General features: G+C 35.6%; 1 protein-coding gene across 1 annotated transcript in view; it reads right to left on the bottom strand.

Moving 5' to 3' along the window:
• The window catches only part of LOC107694004 (ceramide synthase 5-like), a gene marked incomplete at its 5' end in the record, with an annotated part of 25,897 nt that extends 6,242 nt beyond the window's left edge, over positions 1–19,655 (bottom strand). Inside the window, 6 exons of the mRNA XM_016493617.1 lie at positions 379–471; positions 2,194–2,244; positions 2,388–2,445; positions 3,138–3,268; positions 5,391–5,496; positions 19,513–19,655. Coding sequence (XP_016349103.1) covers positions 379–471; positions 2,194–2,244; positions 2,388–2,445; positions 3,138–3,268; positions 5,391–5,496; positions 19,513–19,655 — 582 coding nt within the window. The remainder of the gene's footprint in view (positions 1–378; positions 472–2,193; positions 2,245–2,387; positions 2,446–3,137; positions 3,269–5,390; positions 5,497–19,512) is intronic.
• Positions 19,656–20,279: the final 624 nt, after the last annotated feature.

Below are 20,279 nucleotides of genomic sequence, written 5' to 3'. Positions count from 1 at the left end.
CTTCAAACGCCGGCGTTATGTGTCTTTACGAGCGAGAAACAGAAATACAATAGAGAAACAAAAACCATGTGCGTCTGACAGCTGCCGAGTTCATTGTGTAGTTTAAGGGCTTTTCCTTCTCTAACACACCGATCTTGAGTAGTTTAATCTGTATCACATGACAGAGCTGCTGACGTGAGGCGGTGGAGAACAATGCTTTAAGCATGAGGGATTTTGCAGGATTTTGACCTTAGAGTCGATATATATATAGATATAAAAAAACTACTTTGAATATGTATGCCTGATGTGGTGGGAAGTTGAGAGAGGAGAGAAGTGAATTAAATAATGGATTAAACACAGTAGAAATGAATAGATGGCGTTTGATTCAGGAACGCTCACCTTTCTTTTGACGTCTGTGAACTGTGAGAACATGAGCGACCAGTAGAAGGCCAGTTCTGTTATATAATAATAATACAGGCCTGAGGTCAGCACCTGTAGCACACACACACACACACACACACACACACACACACACACACACACAGTTTACAGAGTAGAAATTACATATGAGGAAACTGTTAAAGTGCCAGGTGATGAATAAAATAAAATAATAAAATGAAATCAATAAATAAATAAAAATTTGCATTAGTGAACAGTTTTTTTTATAATGTGAAATCTTATTTATGATGCATTATGCATTTACTCCCTAAATCCTAATTTTATCATAAATAAAATAAGCAAACAATTAAATAAATACATGCTTAATGTACATAAAATTAAAAATGTGAAATCAACTGTAGGATCATTGAGATTGTTTTATTTATTTATTTTTATGTTGTTCATGACAGTGCATTTACTCCGTAAATCCTCATTATAAAATAAAATCATTTTATCTTATTTAATGCATGAAGTGACAAACATTTTAGGATCTTTAAGATTGTTTTTTTTTTGCGATGTGAAATTTCTTTCAAGACAACCAAGCACATTTATTATCTAAATCGTTATTATTTTTAATAATACATTTTAATAACAATACAATACATTAGGGATGTAATGATTCACTCAACTCACAATTCGATTCGCGATTTTTTTTTTTTTAACAAAATGAGATTTAAGACAAATTATAAATTAAATGTGTCCTTGTATTATTGCTTGGACAAAATACTGTACATTTCTTTGTGAAATTGAAATATAACACTATAATAATATACTAATATAGCACTTGTAAATTATTGCTCTTTTGTTGGTTTTGATTGCTTCTATTGTCCTCATTTGTTAGTCGCTTTGGATAAAAGTGTTTGCTAAATAACAAAATTTAAATATAATGTAAATGTAAATAAAACTATTTTTTTTTTTTATATATTTTAAAACAAGCCCCAAATCAAATAAATAATTGTCCTCATTTGTTAGTCGCTTTGGATAAAAGTGTTTGCTAAACAACAAAATTTAAATATAATGTAAATGTAAATAAAACTAATTTTTTTTTTAATATATTTTAAAACACGCCCCAAATCAAATAAATAAGTAACACAAATAAAAGAATGATTTGACTTCAGTTTTGTGAAACTATGCATAAAAAATATCTGCACGAAACAGAAACAGCAGACGAGCTGAACGAGACGCAGATGCACTCTCTGCCAGCAGGTGGCGCTTAAAGCATTTCCTTGGGTTCAGCTGTAAACAAAGCAGCGCTGCACTTATGAACTTTTAATATGCTTTATACAGAGGTAAGAGCAAAAGAAAAAATACCATCGAAAGTCAGTAAGTTCCCCTCAGACATACATTCATATAAACTCCTACCCCTAACTGAATCGCGATTTGTTTAGCATTTCAACCGATTTGAATCGTCACATATTTAAATAGATTTTCAACCGGCTCGCGGTTAATCGTTACATCCCTACAATACATATTTATTTATAATGAAATGCACTTTTCTAATACCCAAAGTGCTATACAGTATTATATATAAAAATATATTTTTTTGCAATCATTTATTATTAAGATTTTTTTATTTTGCTTATGACCATTTAAATTTGCATAAATTCAACAATGACAAAAAAACATGTCCTTTGCTGTTTTCCTTTATATGCTCATATATTGTGGATTGTTTGCACAATTTAAACATAACGGGCAAAAGATTTGTGAAAATGTCACAGTTCACGGTTAAGATTCATTTGAACCCACATCAGAAGATGGCAACATTTTAAGCGTTACCTGATAAGGGTAATTGTACCAGCAGTGTCTCGTATCCCACATCCAGGGAGACTAGAACACACACACACACACACACACACACACACACACACACACACACACACACACACACACACACGGATTTAAAAAAATTACACAAATGGCCCAAACAGTGATATCTGTCTGTAATTCTACACCTTTCAGTTGTAGCTCACCTGCCACAGGAAACGGATCCCATACGTATATATACACAGATAGAATGTAAACCTCCACCTGCAGAGAAAGCAGAGAAAACAAATGACAGAAACTCAAACACACGGCTGCATGTGAGAGTAAACACAGAGTATAGCAATCTGAAAGGAAATGTTGAACACAATCCCATCAATCCAATCACATGTGTTGGGAAACATGGCAGCCAGAGGCCTGATTTCACTGCTGAATCATAGAGAATGAGGGCGGATCTTTTGTTTGACAACAGATTAATCTGATATGACTAAATCAGGAAAGACCCCACAGGGCTATGTTTCCAAAATATATGATGGTAGACAACAACCTGCTCCTCCAACATCAACATGCATTTATATTTTCACGGCCAATCTAGAGCACTTGCAGTGAAACTGTGATTGACAGAAAAACCGACCAATGGAGGAAGAGACTCCGCCCACCACCCACTGTACCCACTGTATAAGTAATTTCCACTGAAATCTCAAAACATTCCTCAATAAAGATTTCTAATGAACCAAACTAACTATCTCTAAGATTAATTATTATTAGCTTGTGTACTAATACTTGAGTAGCTTATACTAGAAACTTGACAAATGGTGTAGTCCAAATATCGATGATAATTTCCTCATCCCTTTCCATAAAAGTGTCTATAAAGTAAAACATTTTGGACGGCATATTTTTATTAATTTCTATATGCTAATGCACTATAAATGCGCTAGCAGAAAAACATTAAAACGTACATGCTCTCGCAAAACTTGGTTCTTGTGCTGGGTTTGTCCTGGTTCCGCCGGTGTCGAAACCATCGCTGGACCTTCCTCACGTCCCAGTCCAGCTGCTTAGACAGACCCTCTAAGTGCCTCGAGTCTGGGGACTGGAATAAACAAGAAAAATTGTGAGTAAATGTAATCATATCTCAAATTATCCTTCATTGTACTGTGGAATTATGAAGTTACGAATAAATTCTTGCTAGCATTTTATTTATTTGTCCTATAAAGACACACACAAGTAATTCATATTTTCAAATTTTTTGCATAACTTGACAATTTAAGTTAAACTAGAAATGACAAAAAAAAAAAAGTATAACTTAAAGGGTTAGTTCACCCAAAAATGAAAATTAGGCTGTGTTTTACTCACCCCAGATTAAAGTGATTATTACGTTTTAAATATGGTTATTTTTCTTACAAAAATGCATCGATTCGCTACAGGGGGCCTTTGTTCACCCCCGGAGCCATGTGAGACACTTTTTTTATGGATTGGCGCTTTTTATTTCACTTCTTTTGGACTGAAGCACTGCAACACACGCTGACTGCAATGATAGAGCTTGGAATAGCCAGGACAATTTTTAAATCTAACTCCGACTGGATTCGTCTGAAAGAAGAAAGTCATATACACCTAGGATGCCTTGGGGGTGAATAAAACACAGCCTAATTTTCATTTTTGGGTGAACTAACCCTTTAATTTTTTTGAGAAACAGGGAGTGGGATCGGGAATGGTCCTCGAGTTGGGATTCGAACTCGGGACACCCGTAGCGTAACGGAGCTTATGTCGTCACGCTACCCACAAGGCAATCGGCGCCGACAATAACTCAAAATTTACATCTTAATTTTATTTAGTTCTTCACGTCTTGTATCTCAAGACCTTCACCGACACTTTTGTATACTAATAAATGAATAAATTAAATGTTATAAAGTACAGAATTTTTTGTTGTGAAAATTGTTACAGGCATAAGTTGTGTAACAATGTCTGTAAATCACACAATAAACACTGAAATAGCTACATTTATTTCACTTTTTCTTTATGATAGTTTTAAATTTAAATTATATATTTCTTAGAGATTTTTACATTGTAAGCTTTAAAGTCTTGATATAAGACAAAAATAAATAAATTCTAAAAAGTTTTCGTTAAAAAAAAAAAAAGAAAAAGAAAACCAAACCCTGGAACATAAATTGCCTAAAGTTAATGTAAAAATGTACATATCTCACACAATAAATGAATTAGCTGCAATTATTTTACTTTTTTACTATGATAGTTTTAAATTGAAATAAATAATATATTTATTATGGATTTTTACACTGTAAGCTTTAAAGTCTGGGTCTGGGACAAAAGTAAATCAATTTTAGTTTTCATTATAAAAACAAATAAAATCAAGCCTTGGAGCATAAATGGAACAAAGGTATATAAATGATACTTTCCATAAAAAAAAATAAAAATAAAAAATCAAACCCTGGAACATCCGGAACATAAACCGTCTCAAGTTGATACATAAAATGAAAAAAAGAAAGGCCTACAGAATAACCATCAAAATGACAAATGAAAAATGAGACCACAGATTGACAGCTTTCTTCTGAAAGTTATCAGTTCAGGGGCCCGTTACATAAACTGTTTAGACTAGTCTTAAAAAGTTAGTCATCTAGTTTTTTTTCTTCAAGACTGGTCATATACTTTTTAAATTCAGTTATAAAAAGATAGATTGGTCTTATTTATATTGGAAAAGTAAGACTGATTACCCCTTGGCAACTGCTAGTTGGTCAAACTAGTTCTTAAGACACAGTCTTAACATGGTGGCTAAGTTTATGCAACTGGCCCCAGATCTCCACCCACAACAGCAGCTTATAAAGACGTTTTACAGCAGCTCGACAAAACGGCTCTTTGAAGTCATTGGAGATTGTAAAGAGAAATGTCACCACAATATTCATCTGTCTGCTAATGTTAAACCTGCCTGAGGTGTATTTATTATCGGCTTCTAGACTAAAGTTGAAGATATTGCTCTGATGGCCTCATAAAACACACAGTGACAGCAAAGGAACAACAAGTTCATAAAAGAGAAAAACCAGGACTGAATAATGTCTAAAAATGGGGCTGGGAAATGTTTTGATTGTATTTTAATCTTATTTCACCAGTTTACTTCACGTTGAGCATCAGCTTTGGTCAATGACTCTCTCTCTCTCACGGCTTATCATGGCTTTATTTTCCATTACGCTGCTTCAGCATACCCTTGTGATGGATGTAAACACTTTCTCCAGGACGGTGTTGGGCTGAGCTCTCCGACTCAACTCCGTCTGGATGTGAAGGATGGAGGCACATGGACCCGCGATACACCTGAAGGAGGAACACAGAGATAAATCACAATCTTATCCTGCGCTATCAAGACCGAATTCAAGCGATTTACATGCCGGTCGCACTAATCTAGATCTGAAGTGTTTTACATTAAACTGATTTTATGATGTTGACTTCTGAGACTAAATATTAAATAGTAGTTTTCAAGATACAAGCACCAAATTTCAGACTGTTCTGAAATGTTAAAACATACTAATGGTGTGTGCACACCAAAAGCAAAGCGAATACTTGCATCGCGTTACTCGCTCTAGAGTGCTCGCAAGATGTTTTTCATGTTGTTCGCGGGAATAAAAACATAAAAAAAATTTAAACCGTTTTTTAAGATACAATCGGACGTGTCAATAAGCTCTTCTCTGATTGGCTTGCGCGACAACGCGTCATGCAAATTTTCTGCTCAAGTTGAAATTTTTCGACTTACACGAAAAAAAGACGTGATTGGGACGAATGTCACATGTTCGCAGCAAACGCGTTGCCCAATTTGCATCATTCACATTGCCCGGCGTGAATTTCTGTCCGTTTGTGTCTGACTTTGCATGTAATCTACTCTTGCTAATAATTGGATTCGCTTTTGGTGTGCACACACCATAACAATGTGCTAAAACATGTTAGACATGCTAAAAATGGGTTAAATCATGTTACCAACATGCTAAGAAGATACTCAATCATGTTAGCGATAAGCTGTGGAATTAGAACGTGCTAGCTAAAACATGTTAGCAACATGCTAGCAACATGTTAAATTATGCTAGCAATGTGCTAAAACATGCTAGCAATGTGCTTTGTACAGCATTCTTTGTTCTTCATTTAGAAAATATTTTGATTGTCATTTGTTTGATTTTGTACATTAAATTCTTTCGAAAAAAAAAAATTTTTTTTGGAAAAAAAAGAGTTTTAGCCAATTCTTTGGCTAAAGAGTGTTAAATCATGCTAGCAACATGTGAAAACATACTAGCAATGTGCTAAAACATTCTAGCAAAATGTTTAAACATGGTAACCACATGCTAATTCATGTTAACAATGTGCTAAAATCATGCTAGTAACATGTTAAAATGTTAATAATGTGTTAAATCATGCTAGCAAAGTGGTAAGTCACGCTTGCAACACAGTAAAGCAGGCCAACAGAGTGTTCAAACATGGTAGCAACATGATAATTCAATTTAACAACATGCTAAAACGTTATCAACATCCTAAACCACGCTGGTAATGTGCTAAAACATGTTAGCAGCATCATGGTAACTACTTGCTTAAACATTTTAACACTGTGCTAGAATATGTTAATAATATTTCATTGACTTCAAGTAAAATATTTCAACTTCAAGCTTTTCAAACCTTAACACAAGGCTTTGTCAAGCTAACGTCAATGTTTGTTTGCAGACTTTACTCATCTAGTTTTAATCTACAGTTCTACTACTCAAACACAAATCTTGATTTAATGAACATTAACATGATCAAACAACATTTCACTATGTACATACCCTTTGTTGAAATCCAGTTTTAGTAGTAGGTGCACAATAACAGATATATAATACCTAATAGTAGGTGCTAATAATGGACAACAAATATATCCCAAAACTTATAGTTAAAAGGGGTCAAGTTCCCCGCTAAGCTCTCAGGTGAGATCAGTGATGTAAGGTGGTAATTAGTTTATCTAGTTAGCTCTTAAATAGCAGCATTTCAGACGTATTACAAAAAGCCACTGATTTGACTCATGCAAAATCCAGCTACATTCCTAAAACTCCACCGAATGCAAAACAAATCAGTCTGACTCCAGGATTAATGAACGCCAGAAGCTGCTGACGAATCTTAAGGACGGGAACATTTATGAGTGGGACACTTCAGTTCCATTAAATCTATAAACAAATTAACAAACGAGCACTGGTGGTGGGTGATGGAAATCTATTTGCATGTCCTGATCCCAAACAACTCACATCGTCAGGTCAGGTTTATCTCGCACCATAAAGAAATCAAATAAGAATCAAATACATCCTGTTCTGGACATACGTCCTGTTCACAGAAGTAAATAAATTGAAATCTAGGGCCTTCACGTCATTATACAACAAAGTCGGGACTTGGTTTTCTAAGAAACCTAGCTAAAAAAAGATGTTTCGTGTCTGTGAAGTAACTAAGATCATGTGTGTCTATAGACTGATTTCTTTGAAAACTTTGAATACACTGCATTGTTTTCAACAATGATTCAAGCAATGATGCGTGTTTTGGGTTGGAAATCTGTCTATCCAAGCAATGATTGTTGAAAAACATACGTTTTTGGCAAATTTGGAAAAACTAGTGGCAGTTTACTAAAGTTTTAGTAAAACATATGTAGGAAATATTCTATTTATTGTTAATTTGGTGAAATAAAATAATTGTAGAATAATTCATTTATGTAAAAACACTGGAAAAAATGAATTTTTTACATTTTTTTTTTTTACATTTTACACTGAATATGTTGAATCAACTGTGCAACAATGGATATTTGATCAGAAAGATGCATTCTGAAAATAAATACAGAAATACAGGAAAAAGAAAAAAGTTATTATATAAATAATACAAATAAATTAAAATGAATAAAAATACAAACTCTTTCAAACACTAGCAGAAACCCAATGGAATTTCTGAATGGTATTTTCATTATATTTCCAAGAAACGGTTAATATGCTATATGATGAATAAAATAAATAAAATACAATAATTAAACTAAAATAATAAAAGTGCATAAAATGAAAATGTGATAAAAAATAATGAATTATTAGCATTATCTCTGACAAATTTGGAAAATTACTTTTCGGCAAAGTTGGAAAATTACACAACACAAGTTTACACAAGTTTCTGTAGTTCTGTTTTTTTTAATTAAATGATTTTCTAAACACTTGTTCATTCACCATCACTTCAAATTTTCACTCAAATGTAAGTTTTGGTACATTGTTTAAGTTTTAGTAATATTTATGTTTAGGAAAACACCTCTGTTTACTCCTTTTTTTTATTGTTAATTTGAAGAATTAAATTAATAAATATTGTCGTGTTCATCATTGGTCATTTATATCTCAGATTTTTAATGTTTTACATTTTACATTGAACGTTTTGAATGTATTTAGCAACAATGGCTATTTGGTCAAAAAGACAGTTCCCAAAACTAAACACAGAAATACAGGCAAAAGTAAAAAAAAAAAAAAATACAAACTTTTTTTAAACACATGAATCATTCCTCATGCTAAATATTTAAACAAGTCTTCATAAGAACAAAAACGCCAGTTAATTGTGGTCAAAGTTTAAAACTCACTCCACGTCTCTCAAACAATAAAGCCGGACCAGTGAGCAGCTTAATAAACACACCGCTCTGTAATGACCCTACATGCTCAATGGCCGTTGTAGCAATGTGTTGACAATGGTTGTTTTGAGCAGTTCATTAACCCAGAATTGGCACACGTGGATGAACTATGTCTCCAGGCCCGTCATTCCCGCAGGTTTCGCACTTATACCAAACTGCGCCGCCTGCCCACAAATACTACATGCTGCACTGTGGAATCTGACACTCGCCATAAAAAGCAAACAATATGTTTTAATCAAAACAGGGCGGAAAGACATTTTTAGTGTCTCAGGATGAAGTTAAGTGTCTTTGCAGTGCACCAGAATGCTAAGGCTACGATACAAACGGAGTTGTGTAAACAGTCACGTTCCCTGATTGACACATTCACAATATAACGTTTACGACGATAGGGTCAAAGTGACAGTTGGGTCCGAACTAAACATTAGCCCGCTGATTAAAGACTACACTAAAATCTCAGCTAGTTCATCAGTAAACAGACGTTTTGAACAATACAATCTCGGTTAATCTGCGATTGCCAGTCTCAGCAAAAATCATTAAAGCTGCCCCAGCCGAGTCTGTGTTTAGTTTCAGGCCGGTGGGCTGCACTGGTGGGACGTCTGAAGACACAAACCGTCGGCTCCAAGAGAGCAGACTCCACGTGGGACGAGGGTTTTTCCTACTCTGAGACAATAGAAGGCCTTGTCACTGCACACACGTGATCTTTTGTTGGGTACAAAACCGGATCGATGCGAACAAAATGATGTTCCTCAGTCTCGTTTTCCATTACAAATATCAAAATACATTTATTTGAGAAGAGAGATTACTTATATGAAAAGATTAAATCAAATTTATGTTTTTTCCTCATCACATATTTTAGTAATCAGCGTAAAATAGTTATTTGCAAACTTAAAAACTATTTTGAAATCAGACAAAGCGTTACCATGGAAATGGTATAGGCTACTTTAAAATCTTTTAGCAGACTCCTCCCCCTAATGGGCAGTGTCAAGTGTCATATTACAAAATTTACTACAATATTTTAAAATCAAAACTTTTTATAATCTTGACAAAATACATACCGTTGGAAAGGTCCGAGTCTCAAGATTCCATATTTGGTGGCTATTTTGTGATAGAAGTAATGGCTATTTTTGGTATAATACCAAAATAAAATCTCACAGAAACGTCATCATTTTTTTAAAATATCAACTTCAAATTTGGAACATAACTTATTTAGACATATGGCTTCGATTTTACAGCAGTTTTTTAGACTCCAAAATATTTAGTAAAATAATAATTTTATAAAATAATTTTATATCAAATTAAAACATTTTAGCGCAGTACATTTTCTTTACACTAAACTTAAACTTTTTTATCCTTCCATTTTTTTAAATTCACTTTCACTTATGCAATCTGCTGATTGTCTATTTTAAATTTAAAGCAAAAAAACAAATATACATATCGGTCAGTGAGAAACATGTTTTTGCAAATTTATTCTTTGTATGAGCTATGAAAGGGAAGTAGAGTATTTCCATGCTGGTTTCAATGAAACCACAAGGTTTTGAAGACCTTTTGAAACACAGTGATGACACAAAACTGACCGGTAACAGGCAACGGCACTGGACTTCTGATTCAATGTTAAACAGGATGAAGTGTGGCAACAGCTCGGGGTCAAAAGCTGAATGCTCGATTCATGCGGATTACATCACTGCCGTCACACACATAATTTCTGGCACAGATTTTGCTGATGCTGTCATAGCAGGGATTCTGAACTGTTCATGTTTTGGCTGTTGTGTGGGCGTTTGTGTATCAGCGCTGCATGCAAACCTCGCCATGACAGGACAGCCGGCTAACAGCATTTGCCATTTTCTCACTAATTTGATTTGAGGCTCTGATAAGTGAAACATGACCTGAGCTTGTCCTATTTGGGTGGAGACTCGTTCTCTGTGTTTCTATGTCTTTACAGGACGTAAAAGTAGAATATGACAACTGACCCCACAAAAAAAAAAAGACAGGTCAACATGACCCCAACAAAAGACTACAGATAACCATATAATGAAACTGATAATGACCAATAAAATAAAACTATTTGACAGCTCAAGGTTAAAGGGATTGTTCACCCAGAAATGACAACTCTGTCATAATTTACTCACCCTCAAGTTGTTCCAAACCTGTTTGAGTTTCTTTCTTCTGTTGAACACTAAAAATATTTTGAAGAATGTGGATACCCAAAAAGTTGACGGCAGCCATTGACTTCAATAGCATTTTTTCTATACTATGAAAGTCAATGGCTACCATCAACTGAGGCAGTAAATGATGACAGAATTTTCATTTTTGGGTGTAAATATATACAGTCAATGATTAGATTTAATTACAATTTCTAAATTACAATTCTTTACTAAATGTAATACATCAAAAAATTCAATTCAACACAATTGAGATTCTTTACAAAATTTCTAATTAGATCAATTTGATTATAGTTTTTCACTAAATTATGTGATGCATAATGGAATCTGACTTTTAAGTATGATTCAGTTCAAGAATCAAGATTTGTGAGATTCTTTTAGAAAAATATAAAGTCCAACATGATATCTGATCATCATAATTAAATTGCAATTCATTTCTAAATAATGCAATGCATCAAAAAAATCTGAAATTTGGTCACGATTGGCTTAAACTGCAATTTTGTACTAAATAGTCATGTTTAGATTTGATTATTTTAGTACAATTCATAAATTAAAGAATTTACATCGTGGAATACTTACAAAACCAATAACCAAGTTTTACATTTACACTACATTTATAAAAAAAACTAAATCCAAACATCATTAAAACCAAGTACAACCAAGATTTAAGATTTGAATTTCTGATGGTTTTGAAATTGTCTGAAACCATTGACTTAACCATGTTTTTTTCCTACATTAAAATTTAAGGCCACTAAAAAATGTCTGCTTAAGTGCGTGAAAAAAATGTATGCATAATTAATCTTTTTCAACGCAGGAACTACATTGGTTTAGCTAGAGATGAAAAATGCTTTTAAACTCAAGTTTGTAAAGCAATGGTAGTTCTGAATTTTTAGTTTTGAATTGAACTTAAGTTAGGAACTTAAAAATATAGAACTTTGTTGAATTCAAAAGAGGTTGCAGATGCTTATATGTTCCAAAAATAAGTCATGTATCCTATGTAAACATAAAATGCAATGAAATATATTAATTGTTAATTACCGGTAAATGCAAAGATGTAATCAAACAACTTGACACATATTTATGACAATGCATGCAAGCTAAAACCAAAGGCAACGTTTGACTCAGGAAAACCCAGTCGACCCACAGTACTAGAGCTGTCTGGAGCATTAACTATTCAGTGACAGACTGAACTCTATAGGGAAGGATCCTGGAAACGGGTGATGATGACACATTTCCAGAACCTAAACCTCTTGAGCAACAGCCCTGTGAATGCCAGCGTCACTCCTGCAGAGTCATCATGATCCGATGTTATCGGCACGACAGTTGAACACATTCCTTTGAGAGAATGAGCCCAAACAAGTGCTGTGTGAATAAGGCCTTGTGCGAGTGTTTGTGAGAGAGAGTAATTATGCTGTCTGAATGAAGGTTGAGGGAATGTTTTGAGTCCTCAGGAAATAAAGAAACACAAAAAGTGTATGCAATTCATGCCAAGAGCACAGTGACACACTTCAATTCAATGTCATACTTTTTTTTTTTTGCCTGAAAAAAACTTGGGGAAAATCTGGGGAATAATGAAATAAAATAATGTCTTATATAATAAGCTAAAATACATTTAAAAAATCTATTTAAATTTTGCCAGATTTCCGGCTACTTTGCATTAAACAGCCTACTGTATAGCTATAGAACAATTCTAGCTAGAGATGCACCGATTGATCGGCCAGGGATCGGAATCGGCCCGGATCGGTGATCGGTCGGTCAGTCTACTGAATACGTTTTATAACTTTAATGGTAAGCATTAATCTGTATTTAATTTTTACAATGAAGACTACAGAAATTAAAGTAATAAGTGTATTTATTTTATCACAATAAAGTGATTACTTTAAGTTCTGTAATATTTCTTACCTGAATAAAAACTGAATTAACCTGAAAAACTTAGTTTCATAGCTCTCTTTATTCTATTGCATTTATTTGTGCTGTTGTTTGCCATTTTTTTTATTTGTTCTTATTTTATTACTGACTTTTTACTTGTGTTTTTTTATGAAAATAAAACTTTGCGTTGAAGAAAAGTAGATTTTTGTTTGTATATGCTGTCAATTATAGTTCTTAGAAAGAAAATCGGAATCGGCAAAAATCGGTATCGGCAGATCACCCTAACAAAAAAAAATCGGAATCGGCCAAGAAAATTGCAATCGGTGCATCTCTAATTCTAGCCTATATAAAACAACAGTGGATTTAACATCAAAACGCAACATCTAATGTTAAAATGTATGTTTTTAATTTAACCTTCTCCCTTTAAATACTTTGGTCAGTTCAAGAATAATTTATGCAATTTTATATTATTTATTTGAAAGAATTAAAAGAACAGTTTCATGTCCATTCTTGTATTGTTCAACTGGTCGAGATTGAGATGGATTTTAGAAAGTAATTAGTAACGCAATACTTTTTAGAGAGAGTAATTCGTACAGCTAACAGTTGTACACTGTTGAAGATGTAATTAGCAAGTAGTAATGAATTTTTTTTGTTAGAGTAACTTACCCAACACTATATATAATTTACCTGATTTTAAACAACATTTTATTCTTAAAAACATTTTTTTTTTCCTGGCTTTTGAGAGTATTTTCTGATTTATGGAGTGATAAAAAGTGATATCCAAAATCCCTTCTGTAAAATCCTTGAACTCTAATATGCCAACAAAATGAAACAAGAACTTTGAACCTGAAATCTGTTAAGTTTCATAAAAATTAACTGCAAGGACATCAAAAATTCACATAGATAGTTCAATAAAAAAAATGTATCTGGTTTAGATGTTTAAAACCCCTGCAAGTGTGTAACTCATCATCGCTAAAGCACATCAACACTATCTGTGGTCCGCAGTTGCCATGAATAAATGAAGAGAGAGACTGCTGACGTCATCCTGACAGACCGCATGCAGACGTCACCCTGAAACCAGACCAACCCCCTCTGGACCAACTAGGCTAATTGGCCTCCTCAGAAGCTCGGTCAGACCCCAGACATGAGGACACAGTGAAACATGACAGGGGTGTGCGCCTGACAACGCTCTTCTGCGAAAGCCAGCACAACAAAAGAGGCCCAGTTCACCCAGAGTCAATGTAATATGTTCATGCAGGACACTAAACGACTGCTATCTGCTTCATAAACCACGAACCGGCCCATAAACTGAATGTTCCTCTTCTGCAAGAATGAGGTCTGGCGGGATTCCCAAGACTTGCTTAACCACAAAACGAATCTTTAGGTTTCCCTCAAGGTAAATCAATCAGCTAAACAGTGATGAAAACTTATTTTTTCCATCTACTTGCCAAGGAAACATTTGTCATATCCATTTAGTTTAACTTAATGCGCTACATTAATTAAAGCTACATAGACATGTTAATCAAATGGCAAAAACACAATTAAATTACTAATATTTAATCTAAAATTAAAATGGAAAAGATATAAATGAAAATGAATTCAAAATACTACAATAGTATCTCACATAACACTGTCTAGTATGTATTCTGCATGTAATCTGTGTTAATCTAGTATATTATCTGAAAATAAAAAACCTGGCCCGGTATTTATCAAGCCTCTGAGAATTACTCTCAAGAATGCTGCTAAGAATTGACTTAAGTGTAAAAAAAATTCTTGGCTCAAAGCTGCGATTAAAAGTTATTTATCAAGCATCGCAGTCGTAATTTAAGCGAAGTGTAGGACTAAATCTTAAGTGTCATTCTTAGAGTTGATTCACGACACTTCACTGTGCCACAAACGGGATTTTGGATGACGAAATACGCATGGACCAATCACTGAATAGATTTCCTTATTTTAGAATATTCCCAGAAATTCACATTGAATGGTTAAATTCCTAATACGAGTTTACATTCAACACACATTTGACAAAGAATTTTCAAGAGAATACGTTATGGTAAGGAAACGAATCATCATCACAACCTTCAATTTACTTAGGGTTGTGCCGGTAGACGATAGTATCATGTATCGACGATAGTCAGAGATATCGCCTGTTGCTGATTTATTTGACGACATCAAGATGATTATTATTATTAGGCTATTATCCGTCAAAAGTATAGGTGCCTATCTTTAGTGATGCAGCGCGGAGAGCAGCTTCAGAAACTTGCCGCGGCGCGGCTGGTGAGTAAGTGATCAGCTCCGGTGGCCGTGTCGGAGCCGTAACGCGCCGCAGACGTATGCAGTGTAAATAAGGGGTAAGAGATTTATTCATGATACAATGTAGGTAGCTTCACTGATTATAACGGGAGTGTTTTTAAAGAGCATATAATACTCGCGCTAGACTGAAGTCAGTTATGATGTTCTTTGGGAATGTAAATATTCTTTGCTCGTTACTGTTTGAATAACTGAGGAACTGTAACTGTTTTTTTAACTGCTCGTCGTCAAACATTTCAAGAACATTCTTCCTCTCCTGAAAGATTCGCGCTTTCAAGAACATTCTTACTCTCCAGAAAGATTCCTCAGCGCCATCACAAACCCCTACTGGCAACTCCTAACCACCTGAGAGACCTCTCGAGCTGTCTTAAATAACTGCGAGAGTAAAGCCTCGTACACACCAGGACGATTATTGCGCACGCTTATCGCCGGCATTTTTCGACGCATCTTTTGTGTTCACACCCAAGCGATTTCATTCTTCCTCTCCTGAAAGATTCGCGCACGTCTCCGTCTCCTCAGCGCCATCACAAACCCCTACTGGCAACTCCTAACCACCTGAGAGACCTCTCGAGCTGTCTTAAATAACTGCGAGAGTAAAGCCTCGTACACACCAGGACGATTATTGCGCACGCTTATCGCCGGCATTTTTCGACGCATCTTTTGTGTTCATACCCAAGCGATTTTCGCTGGCAATGAGCCTAGTGAACATGCCAATTCTCTCCCTGACATTAGATGGCGCTTAATGAAAAACAGAAATACACCGGTACACATCGAATCCTATTTGATCTGCAATTCCTCTCCATAACAACTCCCTCTTATCGCGATTTTTGTAGTCGCTGTCGCGTTTGTCATAAAGCCCTTTGTGTTCAGACACCAATGAGACCAGCAGCTCTACATTCATCTTGCCTCGATGCATCTTCTTGGTCTACTTACTTCCTCTTCGTCGTTAGGTATAAATGTGTGCTCGGCAAGATCGTTTTGTGCTTGAGCGCCACTAAGTCGTGTTTTACTGTAACTTCAGCAGCTCCAGGCACGTGAACAAAAGCGCCAATCTCATTGGTCAGCCAGTTTTTAACGCGGCGTGTCAAACCAAAAAAACTAGCCCGAGGCGTTTAAAAAAAAATGATGCTTTTATGCCTCACGTTTTGTGCGTTGGTGTGCACACTCACATTGGCACCCTTTGTTTAGTCACGAGGCGTTAAATGTCGGTGATAATCGCGCGCGATATTCGTCCCGGTATGAACAAGCCTTAAGAGTGATTCTTAGCTTTAAGAAATTTGATAACTTGCTTTTATACTTAAGTTTGAAAGTAGGTGTAAATTTAATGAATTCTCAGCACTTAAGACTAAAATGGCACTTTGAGAAGCTTGATAAATACAGGCCCTGGACTCAAATGTGTAAAGTAAAGAATTTACTTTATACACCTCAATCTCATCTTCTGACATTTTAAGTACAGTTTTTTCAGTGTTTCACACTTTTAAGAAGAAACCCAACACATTTGGTGAAGCCATGTGTCTGAGCTAGTCCTGTGGACTGGTTTCACTTGCTATTTTTAGCGATGTGCTGCAAACCACGTAAGTAAAACGTACATTTTAAACCGTTTCAACAGAACTGGTGCAACCAGACTCAAAACCACAATTTCTTTTACCTCAACTTGATCAGTAAGAAGAAGTTGTTTCTCCTAACTGGTTCCTCGAGATATTTATCATATGCCACATCAATGAACCATAAAGCAGCCAAACCAGCAAATAAAGGTTGTTTTGGATGCAATACCTTGGAGTTTTATTCAAACACCATTATACACGAATATAGCCTTTATTCAGTAGTATGCTAGATATCAAATCAACACAGTTCTGCTTGTAACCATAATGGACCCACTTTTTCTCATGAACACTGGGTTTTAGATGTCAAACGAGATCCCACCCACCGAACATTCAGCTGAGAACGCTCTGGAATGTTTCTGCGATCTATTATTAGTCCTAAATCTAAAATATTAGTTCAAGACGTTGAATGCTCTTCCTGCAGAAAGCCAACAGCAGATAGAGCAGAATCATGTTGTAACAGACAGCAGCTTGCATAGTAATTTGCCTTTTTAAAATGTTTAGTCTGTGTGAAAATTTGAAGCGTGCATATTAACGGAATAATTCGCCCCAAAATTATGATTTTGGCATCATTTACTTACACTGAAACTGGTAAAAGACATCCATAAAACCATAAAGCATATTTTAAGTCATTTAATATTACAGTTTAAAGGGGTCATGACATGAGAAATCAAATTTGCCTTTGATACAAATTTGGTCTTTGTATCATTAAAACATCCTTAAAGTTTCATAGCTTAAAACGTCTTCCTCTTTATGAACAAAGCATTTATTTTATCAAGCTCCAAAAATGGCTCCTTTTGGATCCGAAGGGCAAGGTGACATCACCTGGGCACAGTAATTTGCATAAACGCCGCCTACTGAGCAACACATCACCATAGGCCCCGCCCACTGCCGTTCAGTCGCTAACGGCTGACACTTGATCATGCTAAATGTGAGTGTCACGTTGTGTCAAAAGAAAATAGAAATTATCACTGCTGCTAACTTGTCTATACTGGATACAGTATACAGATGCATGTTCGCTTTCTGACACAGTCCACACACTCGTGTCAGTTGTCAATCGGACAAATGGAGTGAAAGAACGTTTGCTTTGACGCGTTTGGTTTAAACAGCTTGTTCGCATCTTTGTACAGATATCAGAAGGATCCCAGCATAAGGAACAAGTGGATAGTTTATTTTTAATGGCACCCCGAATCGTGTCAGAGGATTATTTGGAGTATTTTGCTTTGTAAACGAGGCATAGTGTCACAGAGAGTTCACAAAGAAACATTTGATGAAAGATGAAGCGGTATTAGATCTGACTGCAGCTGCATCACAAACCATAAGTAAATTATTTAATAATGCTTTGTCTGGAAATTACCGTTTTATTTTGATTATGTTGTCAAAACACTTACATGCAATAGTTAGGGGGTGTTGATACTGTTTCCTATGCAATGACGTTAGCTAATCATAACAGTAGCGGATTACTGAGAAGCCTGAATGGACCCGCCCCCTAAAACAGGTCGTTTTAGAGAGAGGTTCAGAATGAGGGTTGAAAATAATAATTTTCCCACATATTGATTTGTTTTGTGTGCGTGTGTGGAAAAAAAAGCTTTATTAACATTATGAGTAGGCTAAACCTCAAGGAACTTATTAAAATAATTAAAAAAAAATACATGTCATGACCCCTTTGAAGAACATACAGAACATTAAATCAGTTTTCACTTCGCAATCAAGTCACTTTAGTATTTTTTCAGACCTTGACAGAACTGGTCCCCATTCACTTTCATTGTAATTAAAAGTGCAGCCTGAACATTGTACCAAACATCTCCTGTCGTGTTCCACATAAAAAAAAAGTATTTAAAAAACATAAAAAGGTAAGATTGAGTTAGGGCTGCACGATCAATCGAAATGGAATCGAGATCGCGATTCGACAGAAGCTGCGATTGTCATGCGTATCTTTCAGGCCATCTGAAAGCCCGTGATGATAATTTTCTGCTGATGACAGAACCGGCATTACTATCAAAATGCGCATGACAATCGCATTCGATTAATCGTGCAGCCCTAGGGTGAGTAAACGATGACAGAAAACAGTAGTTCATTTTTGAGTGCGCTATGCCTTTAAAACCAAGCTTTCCCACACTGACACACAAGTTACCACTCAAGCTCTCTTGAATTCAAAGCATAGTTGAGACATGACACTGCACATGCTTATACTACATGCATCCCAGGCTCTTCTAAAGGTGTGGTGTTCATTTCTGACACTATTTCCAGATATTATAGTGTCAAAATCAACATTAGGAAACTCTATATCATCACACATGTTCCTGCACTTCTGCTCAACAAAGGATGTTTGACTAAAAAGCATGCTTTTTTTAAATGAGAGTGCGGTTGTAAAGGTAGGGGTGAAAAAAAGACACATAAAAAGACTTTTAAGCAAAGAAAAATAAATGCAATCCTCTTTTCTAAGTCTAGGCCTTAAGCTGGTCAGCTGACAGATGCCTCAGGCTGAAAGATCATAACCTGAATGCTTGAAATTCCTTTCAAGTTCATCCAGCCCAAATGGACTTCAGAACAGCTTCTTTTAAACGTTCAGACACGTGCATGCATAGCCTAAACTTTCAATATTAAGACACGGGAAAGCATGTGATGTGAGTTTAAAATGTTGATATTTATACATCAGCTGAGTCTACACAAAGTTCTGGATGGCCAAATGAATGCCAGACGCGTAAAAAGGCGTCAAGTCAAACGCAAAGCATACCTCTCGAACACGATCCGCACCGCGAAGATCCCCAAGGCCAGCGGCAGCGCGGAGAGCAAGTGGCCGGCTTTAGGGTACTCCACTCCGGGCGCTGGGTCGGCCAGATCCGCCCAAGTGACATTGTGCGGAAGCCAGAAGCGTTTTTAAAATCAAATCTTTTCACAGCTATGACAGGAAACACTGGCATCTAACAATGCCTTGGGGAAAAAATCAGTTAATCTTAAAGCATATGCATAAACCCAAATAGGAAATTAAACAGTTCTCGAACAAGCATGCATCTTATTCTGTGTTCTACACTCCTGAAACATTGGTGCTTCGTATTTTAGAGCAGTCACTGCAATTAAGAAATAAATGAATCAAATCTGTATGTGCGTGTTTGTGTGAAAACCCCCTTTGTAATTGTTAACATTTTCATAAGTAACTGTAGGCTAATTTAATTACACTTTTTTTTCTCAGTAACTGTAACAGATTACAGTTACATTTATTTTGTAATTAAATTACGTAATGTTATGGAGGACTGTTTCCTGATCCTGGGAGAGTAGACTACAAAGTTGATGTATTTCCTCAGCGACCAGCACGGATCAGCTCCAGGCATGACGAAGCAGATATCGTCCTCTTTTGAAGTAGTTTTCACAACGAAACACAGCGCCTTCAGGATATGGCGGCGGCAGCAACAATACTACAGCGAGAATAAAAGTTATGTCTTCTTTCTTTGCGTGAACATTTGGGCGGCGTTATGCAAATCTTCCCACATAGTGACGTAGATA

The sequence above is a fragment of the Sinocyclocheilus anshuiensis genome, unplaced genomic scaffold (assembly GCF_001515605.1).
Source record: "Sinocyclocheilus anshuiensis isolate Anshui unplaced genomic scaffold, SAMN03320099.WGS_v1.1 scaffold2340, whole genome shotgun sequence".
NCBI lineage: Eukaryota > Metazoa > Chordata > Actinopteri > Cypriniformes > Cyprinidae > Sinocyclocheilus > Sinocyclocheilus anshuiensis.
The sequence above is the reverse complement of the archived record's forward strand: the minus strand, read 5'-3'. Positions and strand labels throughout refer to the sequence as shown.